This window comes from Phaseolus vulgaris, chromosome 1, assembly GCF_051622355.1.
Source record: "Phaseolus vulgaris cultivar YP4 chromosome 1, ASM5162235v1, whole genome shotgun sequence".
NCBI lineage: Eukaryota > Viridiplantae > Streptophyta > Magnoliopsida > Fabales > Fabaceae > Phaseolus > Phaseolus vulgaris.
In genome coordinates this window covers 34,039,749-34,054,600 of record NC_143498.1, presented here as the reverse complement: position 1 = coordinate 34,054,600, position 14,852 = coordinate 34,039,749, and the positions used below count along the sequence as shown (strand labels likewise).

The window sequence follows — 14,852 nt, the reverse complement described above, 5'->3', positions numbered from 1 at the left end:
GTTATACCCCGAGAAGGCATCCAGGAAACTCAGCAACTTACACCCTGCAGCACTATCTACCAGGGCGTCTATGCTTGGTAAAGGATACGAATCCTTTGGGCAAGCTTTGTTCAGGTCGGTGAAATCGACGCACATGCGCCATTTCCCGTTACTCTTCTTCACCAGCACAACATTCGCCAGCCATTCAGGGTACTGGACTTCCCTGATGTGGCCTGCAGCAAGGAGTTTCTGTGTTTCATCTCTAATCGCCTGCCTCCTTTCCTCGTTGAACTTTCTTCTTCTTTGTCGCACTGGTCTCACCAAGTTGTCCATCGCCAGATGATGGCACAAGAAGTCGGGATCAATCCCGGGCATGTCCGAAGCGGACCATGCAAACGCGTCCAGATGCCGCTACATCACCTTGGCGATCTGGTCCTGGAGCTCGACCCCCAGAGATCTTCCCAGCTTGAAGATCTTTCCCCCGATCTCTTTCTCGAGCCACTGCTCGACAGGTTTTGGCCTGGATTCTCTGGCGATCACCGCCCTGGCGATTCCCTGCTCTCTCGCTTCCTCAGGGCGATTCCGCGCCTCTTCCTCCTCCAGACCAGCGTTCCCCTCCCCCAGCTCAGCGTCCACCATCTCCACGTCCCTTCCGGCGGTCTCTTCTGTTACCGTCGATCTGGGCTTCACACCGGGAGGTGGGGTGGTTGTTACATAACTCACTGATCTCTTGTTTTTCAGGCTATTCTCATAGCACTTTTTTGCTTCTTTCTGATCAGACTTGATCGTGATCACCACCCCCTCCATAGACGGCAGCTTCACCTTCATGTGCCGAGTCGACGGTATAGCGCCTATCCTGTTAAGCGTGGGCCTCCCCAACAGGATGTTGTATGCTGAAGGAGCGTTTACAATGAGGTACTTGATTTTCTCAGTCCTCGAACCAGCCTCATCTGTAAACGTGGTTCTCAACTCAATGTACCCCCTGACCTCCACCTGGTCACCAGCGAACCCATATAGGCACCCTCCATAGGGCCTTAGCTGGTCAAGGGGCAACTCCAGCTGCGTGAAAGTCGGCCAGAACATCACGTCTGCCGAGCTTCCCTGGTCCACCAGAACTCTGTGGACCTTCCTTCCCGCCGTAATCAACGAAATGACTATGGGATCGTTGTCATGGGGCACAACGTCCCGAAGATCCTGCTTGGTGAACGTAATGTCCACCTCCGGCGAGTGATCTTCAAACATATCCACTGTCATCACCGACCGCGCGTACTTCTTCCTCTGTGATGCGGTGCATCCACCACCTGAGAAGCCTCCTGCAATGGTGTGGATTTCCCCGTGGATAGGCATCTCGTGTTGCTGGGCTTCTCCACCCGCTGACTGGGAACTCGACGCTCCCCCCGTCCTCATGTCCAGCAGATAGTCATTTAGGAACCCGCTCTTAACCAGATCATCGAGCTGATACCCTAAGGACAAACACGAGTCCAAAGTGTGGCCAAAGCCCTGGTGAAACTCACACCAGGCGTCTGGCTTTGGTCCCAACACCTTGTCGCCCACCTTCTCAAGCGCTTTCAACCTAGCAGATATATTGGGAATGGCGATCAGGTCCGCCAATCCCATAACAAACTTGTGCTTAGGCGGGCGATTGTATTCCCGGCGTGCTGGTTGCTGGCGTCCCTGGCCCCTCCCCTTGTTCCTCCTATCATAAGGATGGCGAGTCCTCTGGTCCTTCCTGGCCGCCGCCGCTGTCTCCAGCACCCTTTGCGGCTGGATCCTGGTCTGGGCGCGTGGCCTAGCGGGAGCCACGCTCCCTCTCTTCTCGGCGACCTCACTCTCGTCGGCGATGTGAGCCACCGCAAGTCGCCTGACCTCAGCAAACGTTGCAGGGTGAGCCCTGATCAAGGCCTCGCAGAATGGTCCTGGCAGCACGCCCTTCTTGAATGCATAGACCAGCATTTCTTCATCTTTAGCCGACGATCTGACCATCTGCGCTCCAAAGCGATTCAGGTAGTCTCTGAGGGACTCTCCCTGGTACTGCCTTATATCAAACAAATCATAAGACACCCTGGGCGGTGCCTTGTTCACGATGTATTGCTCGACGAAAACCTTCGAGAACTGCTGAAAATTGGTTATGTGACCGTTAGGTAGGCTCACAAACCATTCCAACGCCGTTCCCTGGAGCGTGCTCACGAACATCTTGCAATACACGGCGTCTGACCCTCCCGACAGCATCATCTACGTATGGAACGTGGTTAGATGAGCCTCTGGATCCTCCACGCCGGTAAAGACAGCCTTGACAGGGACCACGCTCGTAGGAATAGGCGTGTCAGTAATCGCCTGAGTGAAAGGCATAGGAAAAACACGAGGTGGCGACGACGGCGCAACCTCTTCAGCAGAAGAACGCCCTTGCTGCTCCTGAAGAGCTTGACGCAGCTCCTCAGTCACCTTGCTGAGCTCCTCCTCCCTGGCGCGAGAGGCGACCAGGTCCTCATGCATTCTCGCCTGCTCTATGCGCGAGGCTTCCACAGTTGCCTGCAACGAACGCATCATCTCTGCCATCTACGCCATGGTCATGGCAGCGGCGCCTTCAGCAGCGACGGGCGCAACTGGACTTGAACGATTGCTTCTCATTTTTCTCATGAAACTCAGCGAATCACAGAATGCAGCGAACAACACTTACTTCAGCTACGATTGACTCAGCGATCAATCGGAAAAAACTGTGCGAAACTCCGCAAGAAAATTCAAGAACACCGCAACCTCCAAAGAAACCTGCAACTCCACCAGAAACCACTGCTCTTCCCACGGATAACTAATCGAGCGAAAGAACTCAACTCCACCGAACAAATTATGCGTAAACAGCAGGAAAACCTCCCTTCACCGATCGAAAACCCAAACGAACGGTATAAAACGCGAATTCACCGAACAAATTTCAAGCAAACAGCGAACGATGGTTGCACCAGCACACAACCACGCAGAAAACTTCGAAAACCTTCAAGAACTCACGCTGTGGATGGGAGCAAGTTTTACACGGCCCCACGGTGGGCGCCTGATGATCCTGCCTGTTGACCGGAACGCTGGAAACTGCCTCGTCAAAGGATCGACGTGCGCACTGCTTCAAACCTCCGTTCTTCTTCGAGATCCACCTCAAGAACCTGCAAAGGAATAGAACGGCGCCGCTGCGGCCGATCGCACTCCAACGCCCAAGTCAGTGACCGAATCACCAAATACTAAGAGAACAGGAACCGTGCAAATTCTCTCTCACAGTAAGCTCTATAACTCGCAAGCGTAAAGAGTGTAATCTAAACGCGCGTACCTCAGAAAGTTCGTTGAGAACTCTTATATACCTGGTTACTTTCTCTCTCCTGGCAGTTACAGACTTGGACACGTGGCTCGCATCTAGTCGTACACGTGCCTTCATCTGGAGCCTCCTTGACTTGGGCGCTGCTTCTACTCTCATTTTGCTAAGTTACTTATGCATGGTACTGCCCAGTGCATAGCTAACTTGGGAGCGCGATCTCTACTGGAATTGGCGAGTTAGGGTGCCTTCGTACACCTTCCCTGTGGTCTCGCCGGCCGCCTTCATAATCTGCACCACCTTCATCTTTGGCGATGTGCTTGCTCTGGCGATCTCCAATCACTAGGTCGCCTGAGTTTACATCTGGCGACTTCATCTTTAACCCGGTGATCGCCGATTCTGGTATGCTGGAGATCGGAACACGCCAACTTAATAACTGGCGACTTCACGAGCCCCCCGACTTCCTTCCCTTCTGCCAACCTGGCACCTTGTCAACACGCCTATACTGTAGCTGGATGCCACGTCATCACTTCCGACTACCAGGGCGGTACACTTAGAATCAAGCTTTGAAGTGTGATTTTTGTGGGGGAGATCATCTTAATGGCCAATGCTCTTACCAAAATCCATCAGAGGAAGAAGTTCAGTATATGAATAATCAAGGAGGGCAAGGTGGCTTTTGATCTAACTATCCAAATAACATGGCTCATGGGTGGAGGAATAATCCTAATAAAGGTTTTGGGTGGAAGTAAGAGGTTGGATCATCTAACAGGCAAGCTCCTTATCAGCAGCAACCACATTATCCTTCCATTCATGAGAGAAGATCCAAACTGGAGGATACTTTTGAAAAGTTCATGCAAGCCTCTCTATCAAATCAGCAAAATACTGAAGCATCAATAAGAAATTTAGAGACACAAGTGGGGCAGCTGGCTAAACAGTTGGCTAATAATCAAGGAAGTCAATTTTCAGCCAATACACAAACCAATCCCAAAGAGCATTGCAAGTCTATCACTACCAGAAGTGGGAAAGTTATAGAAAAAGGAATTGGAGATAATTTAGTTGTTGAGGAAGTTTTAAAAGATAGAGAGAGTGAAAACAACCAATTGAGTGTGAGGGAGGAGAAAGAAGGAATAAGGAAGATGTTGTAGATATTGGAGAGAAAATAGAAAAAAATCAAAAAAGTGAAAAACAAGATAGGAGTGTTCCTATAAAAGATGTACCTTATCCTCAAGCTCCTACAAAGAAATGCAAGGAAAGACAATTTTCAAGATTTATGGATATTCTCAAAAGATTGAAAATTAGCATTCCATTTACTAAGGCTTTAGAGCAGATGCCTACATATGCTAAATTCATGAAGGAATTACTGACAAAGAAAAGAAAATTCAATGACCAGGAGATAATTGAATTGGAAGCTGGATGCAGTGCTATAATTCAAAAATCATTACCACAGAAATCTAGAGATCCTGGGAGTTCCACTTTGCCAATTACCATAGGAAATCTCACTGTTGGAAAGGCATTATTGGATCTTGGAGCTAGTATTAATTTGATGCCTTTATCAACGCTGAAGAAAATTGGAGATGTAGAAGTGAGCCCAACAAGAATGACTTTGGAGTTGGCTGATAGATCAATCAAATATCCACATGGAATAGTTGAAGATCTATTGGTAAAGGTGGATAAATTTCTATTCCTAGTTGATTTTGTTGTTATGGATATTGAAGAAGATGTTGAAGGACCTTTATATTGGGAAGACCATTCATGAAAACTGTCAAAGTTATAATTGATGTAGACAAAGGAAGATTGAAGGTTTGTGCTCAAGATGAAGAAGTAAGCTTTAATGTTTTTGAAGCAATGAAATATTCAAATAATGAAAAAGAGTGTTTCAGAGTGGATGTGATTGTTTATCCTGCCGGTTGACCTAGCGCAAGAGCGTTGCCTCGTCACGATCTTCCTCACCAGCTTGACACCACGTGCCCTTCAAATCCACACCACAGATAGCCTCTCTAAGAACCTAAAAAATACAAGGTGGCACCTCTGCGGCCGGTGCCGCTCCGACGCTCAAGTCAGTGACAAGAACACCCAAGAAACTGAGAGAAAATATGCTCTGTAGGACCGTACTAAAAGCACACAACCCTAGCAGAATGAGCCGTAATGAAAAACGTACCTCTGCAAATTCTGTTAAGTTTACCTTTATAGCTAGGTTTCATCTCTCTCCAGGCCGTTATGCTTTTGGACGCGTGGCTTGCATCCAACCCTGCACGTGTCACCATCTGGGCTGGGGTCGCAGGTTGTACCCAGCCCTACACGTGTCATCACCTGGGTTGGAGTAACTGATAGCATCCAACCCTACACGTGTCGTCATCTGGGTTGGGGCAACTTGAATGTCATTTCTGTGTAGTAACTAGTCGCGCGGCTAAGTTCTCTACTCAAGGAGTGAACTAGCACGCGACATGCTCTAGAACACCACCTGACAAGGCGAGTATCGGGTGCAGCAAAGTGCACCATCTCTGTGATATCGCTTGTCGCTTGATGATCCCTCCTTATCGCAGCGCCATGCATGTTCTGGCTGAGGAAACCTTGCCTTCAATGAATGTCCACTCTGGGAATCCTGTCGCTGATAGGCAAGTTGTCCCCTCAACCCAAACGCCCTTCACGCCCTATGCAGGCGCAACAATCGCCTCACTGGAGTTGTACACTTAAACTTACACTTCTGGGCCTTCATCAGCTTCAATCTGAGCTTGTCGGGAAATCCGACGACGTGCTTCCTGCGGCAATATCAAGCTACCTGATCGTCAATCGCCAAACACGTCGATGACAAGCAAACCCGGCGACAACCGGCCATGCTCATTGCAGAACGCCAACCCACATAGTCACGTGCAAGACACGTCATCACACCTTACGACCTGGTCGGTACAATTGCTATTGAACCTTTAATGACATAAATCAGGTGTCAAGCTATATGACGTTAAACGAGCGCTTGCTGGGAGGCAACCCGGTGTTTTGTTTTGAAGTGTGTCTTTAATTTTTGTTTTGATTTAGTAGTACATTTTAATATTTGATGTCTTTAAAACTAGTTTGATATGTGAAATGGTCATGTTGGATTGAAATGTTTGGTGAAATGAATGGATGAAAGAAAGCCTAAAAAGGTTTGAAACTATTGGCAAAGACAAAATGAAAATTTTCAAAGAAAAATTCATTGCATGGTAATTTTAGATTAAGCTAGAACTTTTAGCCTAAGCTAGATATGCAGAAAAATAAAGAAATTATGTTATGCAACTTTAGCTTGAGCTAAAATGAGCTAGCCTGAGCTAAACCACTTTGTTGCTCTCGGCCAAATTTAAGCCTGAGTTAAAATGATTTAGTTTGAGCTAAACAAATTTGTTGCTTTCGGCCAAATTTTAGCTTGAGCTAAAAAGGCCTAACTTGAGCTAAACAAAATTGTTGCTCTCAGCAAAATTTAGCCTGAGCTAAACTGATCCTGCTTGAGCTAGACAAATGTGTTGTTCTCTGTCAAATTTTAGCTTGAGCTAAAAAGACCTAGCCTAGGCTAGGGTTTAAAAAAAAACCTGCACCATTTTAAAATCCCATTCAAAACCCCTGCTATCCAGTTTTAAAACTTCTTTCCCAAAGCTTTCATATTCATTCAATCATTTCATTTACATTTCTATTATCAAGGTAAGTGCTCTATGTATAAATCTATCATCTCTATAGCCATCCATTCATTTTAAGATTTCATTGCTAAATTACTATAAACTCAAAGATTCAATCTTGTTAATATTTGAATGTTTGATGTTGAATATGATTGTTATTTTGAGTTTATCCAAAGTTAAGCATTGTCTTCCATGGATTAAATACCAAAAATTACTCATTCAATGTCATTCTATATCATGCATACCAAGTGTTTGTTAAAATGCCAATCAAATAAAACACTTTGGTTTGAGAAATGTTTATTCTTACATGTGCAGAAAAATGAGTCACACCAAATCCACATCTGGTATTAAATAATTTGTTGTTGACACCCACTGAATTTGATGATTATCTATCTTGGCCTGGAGACAAGCACAATTTTTCAAGGGAGGCAGGAGTGTTTGGAGTTGGGACTAGAGCAGAGGATACACAAGAAATGGGAGTTGGACGATCAAGAGCATCAGCAGATGAAGATGCAAACCAAGTTCAGAATGATGATGTTGGCACAGAGCAGAACAAAATCACAAGATGAGATTGATACTTCTCATGCACAATGAACAGAAAATTGGTTTTATCTTTTTGTTTAACTTTAATTTCAGTGCTAATTTAGTTTAAGTAGTTTAGTTTAGTAAGTTGACTTTAGCAGTTTAGTTTAATATTTCTTACTTTAGCATTTGTTGATGGCAAGCTTAAGTTAGTATAGTGGTTGATGTTTGCATATTTTGTGAAATCTTGTATATAGATAGATGATGGTATAATTTTTTTGGAAAAAGAAATCAAACCATAGTTCTAAATTAGAACAACCAATTGGATTGATCAAGGACTCAATTTGAAAAAAATTTGTGGCTAAAACCATCACTCAAATTGAAAAAGGATGGTAATGTGTAAAAGTTAGAACAAGGTAAACGGTTGAAAACAATGACTGAGAACAAATGAGGAATTGAAATTAGCCAACCAAGTGAGAGTGTGAAACCTTTAAACAATTTGATAGACTTTCACTAGTGAAGATTTAATTAAGGTTGCCCAATTTTCTAGTCAAATTGCATCACAAAACCAAACATGGAGATGATTGAGGCATGTTTAATAGAGTTGAATGTGAGAAAACCAGGGTCAAACAGCTAACCTATGCAATATATAATGAAATGTGTAGAAAAATAACCCTTTCTTAGCTGAAATTGGTTTTATTGCACCCTAGTTTCTGATATACATATTTTGTCATACCATGTGGTATGCTAACAAAAGGAGAGCATAGGTGCTATTCAAATTTCTATAATTAGAAGAATTGAGTTTGGTGTGGCTGTTGGGATCTTGAGAATGAACAAAAAAAGGATTACAAAATAATCCACATTCTCATTCTCTATTCTAAAAAAAAGAAAAAAAAAAGGAGAAAGTAAAAGAAAAGAAAAGGGGATTACAAGAATAAAAAGGGAAGCAATGTGGATGAATCTTATGGAAGGGGTAATGAATAACACAATTAGAAATTGAATTGCAAATATGTTAATCTTTTGTTAAGTGTGCATTTTGTTATCCTGGAAAAACAAAATTTTCTTTGAAACCCAACCTCATTACAACCTGAAAAAGACCTCAAGATCTATGTTTGTAATTAACTGGAAATGAAGGGCAACCTTAAATTAGCTTGGAAATCAGTGAAAAGAGAGAAAAACCACTCAGGAGTGAGGAATGAAGAGAGAAATTCCTTAGTTTGATTCTCAGTAAAGAGTAACAATTGTTTACCTTGGAAATTGAATACATTCTTATCCTGTCTTGGTTTGAATTGATAGGAAACACCATAATTTTTTGTTGAATTATCGTGTGCTCTTTTCATGAAGTTGTTCTGATATTTAACTGTAGATTTGATTTCTAAGGATTTTTGGGAGGAATGAACTCTTATTTTTTGGATTCAATTACTTTCCTTGAGGACAAGCAAGATTCTAGGTTGGGGGGAAATTGATAAGTGCCAATGTGTAGTTTTTATGATTGAAAAAAATTGAACACTTTGGAACTTAATTGTTGCTTAATTTAAGAAAATTACCCTCATCTGAGAATTATTGAAACCGATTATATATTTTGAACCAAGAAACAAATGAAGAAATTTAATCTCAATTTTTGTGTAAATTGCAGATGAATATGAAGCATTGAAAGAAAGAAAGCAAAAACTTAATTGGATCACAAAAAGATTTAGCTCAACCTAAAATTGTCCAAATTTGATTAATGGTGCAGTATTAATCTAGCTCAGGCTAGAATTGCTAGCTCAAGCTAAAAAAGCACCGAAAGATCTAGCTTAAGCTAAATTGGCTCGCTTGAGCTAAAGTTCATTATATAAATTTTGAAACACAACTAAAATAGGGGCGGTGGAATAAAGAAGTGATTGAGAGAAGTTAGTGAGAGAAGGAGAAGAAAACCTTTGTTCTTAGAAGAAGAACTTGCTCAGATCAACCCTTCTTATGCAATCCAGGTCAAGAATGAAGATTGGAGGAGCTATCATGAGTGGCTAAGTGCTTTCTAACTTGGGATTGAATGTAATATACTTTGATCAAATGTATTCTTGGTGATATATATATATATATATAATATTCTCTTTTCTACTTGTTCTTGGTATTTTCGTTTCATGCTTATTGCTTGATTCTATCTGATCAATGGAGTCTTGATTTTGATCCTTAAATTTAACTGGAAAGTACTTTTAAGGATCTGAAATAGATGAAAATACTTAATAACTTGTAATGCTAGGAATAGATTTCAAGTTATTAATTGCATCATAATTTTGTTCATAAAGTTGGATGATTTGTTAGATATCTGAGGAATCAGTATTTGAGAAATTATCTTATGATATTCATCTGTGAGGAATCAAGGTGAATGACTTTAAATTAAGCATCAAGAATAAGTAGTTTTGAGTATTATGTGTTGTATTATTCCAAAATATAGATGATTGAAATAGACTTGATTCAATCCCAAGTATGATAGCTTGAGCTCTTCATCTTTGCGTTTTTTATGTGGAATTGGCAGAAGCATCCTTGGATTGTTGGTGGACAAGGCTCTCCTAGGAGTTATGGTAGCCTTGGAGGTGCATGAGAAGTATGAAAGTGAGAGAGGTGAGGCCTACTCTCTTTGGAGGTTGCGGTTTTGGAAGATTAAAGGCCTAAATCCTAAGAGAGTTTAGGCAAGGAGTAAGAATGGCACATTTTGGCAGCATTTCATTACTCAAAATAATCTTGTGAATACATGAGGTAGGCTCCTCCTTATATAGGCTTGGAGAACCGGAAATGAAGAGTCAATGAAAATGGAATGCTAGCCAAATGAAATGCAAATGTGACGTCTAAGGAGTTCACATGGCAAGCGTGAACCAAAAGTGACTATTGTGATGCTTCTAGCGCCAAAAATGATCGGCCTAAGTTAGATTAGGAGGTTCTAGAAACCTTAATCTAACTTAGGTTGGTTTTTAGGAGCCAAAATTCATCCTACTTACAATTTAAACAATTTTACAAAAGAAAATTTCCTATACTACTTTGACAAGAATTTAAAGACTATGCTACGCTTGATTTTGGACCTCTTGGAACATGTAGAGGTAAGTTTCTCTGCCATCAGTGGCAGTGTCCCAATCCTTATCAAGCCTCTTAGCCATTGCCCTTGTAGTTGGCCCAATATGTCTTTGTGTTTGGCTCTCCTTTGAAGTGGTGCTTGGCCCTCTTCCATCAAAGTATCTTTATCTATATTTGATAAGTTAGTTTTGTTACATCTTGAATCAAATCTTAAACCTTTGAGTTCCTTCTTGTGCAATCTTTAATTTTGTTATGAAAAAGTTCTCAAAGTTATTTTCTATACTTGATGAGTTTTATACTAGATCATCTTAATTAGAATTGTTCCCTGTGGGTTCAATATTCGTACTTTAAAGAGTACTATATTACAGTTGATTCGGTACACTTGCCGAGAAAAATCAACAGAACCCATAGCTCTCTCTATATGAGCCCTCCTTTATCCATCACATCCATTGCTTCTGCCACCCTTTTCAAATCTCCAAGCAGAACAATCAGTCATGAAGTGAAACCCATCACTTCCAGTAGTGGCAGGCTTCATTCTCTTGTTATTTTCAGTCTGTTTGTTTTGTTTATCTTCAATCTTCTCTATTTGTCTTCCCTCAAAGATGAACTTATAAAGGCTGCTAGATGAGGAAGTTATTTTTTTGAAGTTCCACTAGACATTGTAATTTGAAAAACTCTAGTAAGATTTCCTTCAAATTTGATCCCTATTTTGACATAAGATCTTTTTTACTTTTTTATTATAAGATCCAGATATGTTCCACCTATAACAAATTAAGATAGGATCCTTCTCAAATAAATGTTCTCAGATAGTAAATTTTCTATAGTCTTGTTATCGTCTTCTGCTTTAGGCCTTTTCCATTACTCTTAGTTTTAATCAGCATTTATTTCTTTAGGTTTTCAAACTTGATGGTTCAATTGGCTCAAGAAAGGGCTTGAATGGAGCCTAAATCGATTTGCAAAATATTAACCAACAAAACTAATAATCAAAAGGAGTATAGAAAAAGTGATACACAAAAAAATTATATTGTCCAATCCCCTTGAGAAACCCATTCAAGAGTTTTTCACAAACACAATATTCTTACACCTCTTTAGGTACACAAGTATTCTCAATCTCTTCAGGTTCACACGGTATTCTTAACCTCTATAAGTTCTCCCAGTATTCTAAATCTTTGTAGGTTCTCCAAGTATTTTGACCCTCCAGGTACAATGTCCTAATCTCCCCCTAAGATCCAGGAACTCTCAATATAATGAGAAAACTCTCGTTCAGAGATAACAATTAAGGCTCATAGGGTAATAGTGAAGGATTTATAATGGTTACACTCAAAACTCAATTTTCATAAGTTCACTTTTCACTAGCAGATATGAAAATTTATAAGCACAATTCCAACCATACTTGAAAAAGGATTCTTTGTAGATTGAATGTTTTCGTATAACATTTTTATGTACTTTGTTGTTGTGTTCTTCACCCTTGAGGTCTTTATATACACTTCTGAAATGTGAACGTTGTAGCTTTAGGATTCTTCAATCTTCATGTAACCACTAGACACTTGATACGGAAATTATTGCTCTAATTGATCTTCGCGTGTAAGGCTTTTCAAAAAACTTTCTTTATCTTCCTCTATATGAATGTTGTCACTTTAATCTTCATTACTTTGAGTATCAGCTCAATATGTCATGTTGTTCTTTCTCTTCAATGCGTTAAACGCTGAATATAGAAATTTATACTCTGAAGAGATTTGCATGTTCTCGAGACTTCATAAACATTTCAAAATGTCTCCTTATCATTATTTAATTTAAACATTAAGGCTCTAATTAATCCTAACTCAATTTCTTCTTATTCTTTATTCATCAACTTTCTCATGTTAGACGTTCAATATGAAAATTTTGGCTTTGATAAGATCTTATGCGTCTTTAACATGTATTTACTTTTCAAATACTTTCTCAATATGTATGAACTTTTTCGGTTAAGCTTTGATCATCTCTGGACTTGGATATTTTCGATTTTGCATTGTTCATATTCTTTTTAGTATTAGATGCTGAAAAAGGAAAGTTCACATGTGCATCTTTAATGCAGTTTCTTCTCTTGTAAAATCTTCAGAGTATTTCTCTTGATGTATTCCATTATTTAAATCCTCTTAATGTTGTTTCACTCTTGATTAGCAAAAATCTCACCCATTAGCTTCATCATCATTCTATCAGACGTTGAGAAAGGAAACACTTTTTTCAGCTTTATACGCGTCTTTAGGTCCCTTCGATTACTTATGGAAACGAAATAAGTATCAATGAACAATATAATTTATAAATTAAATCATGGGTATCACTAAAATAATGTTTAAGTTCTTCCCAAAATTATTTAATCCCTATAATCTTATTTGAAAAATATAAAAAAATAATATCAAATAAGATTTATAATCGAATGGGTTGTGTCATGGATCATTCAAATAATAAGAAGATTAAAATGAACACTTCCCTGACGTAGTGATTCATCTTATGTGTTGACGGTGTTTGTATCTTCTGATTTGTACAATCTTCAACGTGTGATTGATTTTATCTTCTCATAAGTTCATCAACACGAGGATCGTCTAATAGGGTCTTTCTTAATTGTATCGTTTGATTCATCATCTTATGTGAGCTTTTCACGAGCTTTGTTTGATACGTCCTTTGTCTGGCGAGCGCTTTGTCTAATGTGGTATTTTCATCTGATTGATCTTATCTACCCAACTTCTTTATTTCAAAGTTCTCTATGAATCTTTTGGCTACTTAGAATATTTATGTATCATAAATACAAAGACTGGATTGTCTGACGTTACTAAAATGTGTTATTATTTCATCTGACAACCATTTTTGTTATTGTATCATCTAATGAGTATTACTCATTTGTTCTATTATTATTTTTTCTTATCTTTTACTACACATGAGTGTCTTTTGTCATTTTATAACAAATCTTATAATATTTTTTATCATCAAAACATATAAACGTGCATATCATGAGATTGTCTTATGGGTACTGATTTGTCCACTGACTTAACAAAACTTTGTGTTGATAGCCTCGAGTTTTTTTTACAAATACTTGTTATCTTCATATAATTTACAGTTTTTTATGAAAGAAGGCCAAGCTCAGGCCCAATCACGAGGTTCATGGCAAGGAAGATACAAGAAGACTGGGACTCTACTACTGATGGCAAAAGACACTCTCTTATACATGTTCAAAAATGCCATAACCTGGTGTAGAGTTTTAGAGTAAGAATTTATTTTCTTACCAAAAGTAAAATAGGAATTTTACTTGTAATTTTTTTAATTGTAATTAGGGTTGAATGAGGAACCTAAAACCAACTTACGCTAAATTATGGTTTCTAGAAGACTCCTAACTTAACCTAGGCCGGTCATACACCTAAAAAGAGTCACATGAAGCCCACCTCGATCATGCTTGCCTTCTGACTCCAAAATACGCGCCAATTTTAAACCTGTTGCTTTTGAATTTTCCCACCCATTTTTTTTTGTACAATGGCCTAACATCATCACTATATATTGAGGTGCTTGGCTCATGAATTTCTAAGATCAATATGAGTGAATTGTTGCCCAAGTTTCCAAGCTTTTTCACTCCCTTGTCCAGGATAGACATCTTGATCTTCTCTTTCACCTCTCCAAGTGATATGCCCCAACCAATCATCCTTGTTCACTTCATCCATTTACTTCAGCCATTCATCTCAAAATTCCAAGGAAATCAATCTGCTATGAAGGTAACACCATCCTTTGGTATCATGAGCTTTGGTTCTTCAAGAGATAAATGTTTTCTTCATTTCCATGTTGTTCATATGTTGTTTTGGTTGTCTTGTGTTTTCAATTCAAGTTACAAATCATTTTATGATGTTTTTTGCGATTTTAATCGGTTCAAACTCTTCCAAATTCTTTAACCGTCCATTTCAATGTGCATAGGTTTCCATTGACTAAGTTGTTCTTTTTTTACTTTATTTGAGTTGTTCTTGTTATTTTAATCAGTGCATTCACATTTTATTTGAATCAGTTTAATTTTTGAATCCATTCAAGTATTGTCAATGTCATGTTCATCCAAAATTGTCATCAATTATATGTAGCACTTTTGTTGTTAATTTTGGTTTCTTGTTTTTAATTTGAGTACAAGCTATTTGAGTATAATTTGAGCACTTTTGAAGTTGAAGCTTTGGTGCCTTTTAAATTTTCCAGATTTAAGTTCATACTTGTAGTTAATTCCATACAAGTTCATTTTCCATTCAATTCCATTATGTTTTTTAAGTTTCCAATGTTGTTTTTAATTCCAGTTTAGGTTTTCCCTGTTTTACAGTTTCTGTTTTTGGTTGAAAACGTTTATCAAAATTAATTTTTTC

At 39.5% G+C, this 14,852-nt stretch overlaps 1 protein-coding gene across 1 annotated transcript; it reads left to right on the top strand.

Annotated features, from left to right (window-relative positions):
• The first annotated feature begins 4,541 nt into the window (after positions 1-4,541).
• On the top strand, positions 4,542-5,027 carry LOC137815886 (uncharacterized). The gene has a single exon (XM_068618994.1). The coding sequence runs from the start codon at positions 4,542-4,544 to the stop codon at positions 5,025-5,027; it is 486 nt and encodes a 161-aa protein (XP_068475095.1).
• The last annotated feature ends 9,825 nt before the right edge of the window (positions 5,028-14,852 follow it).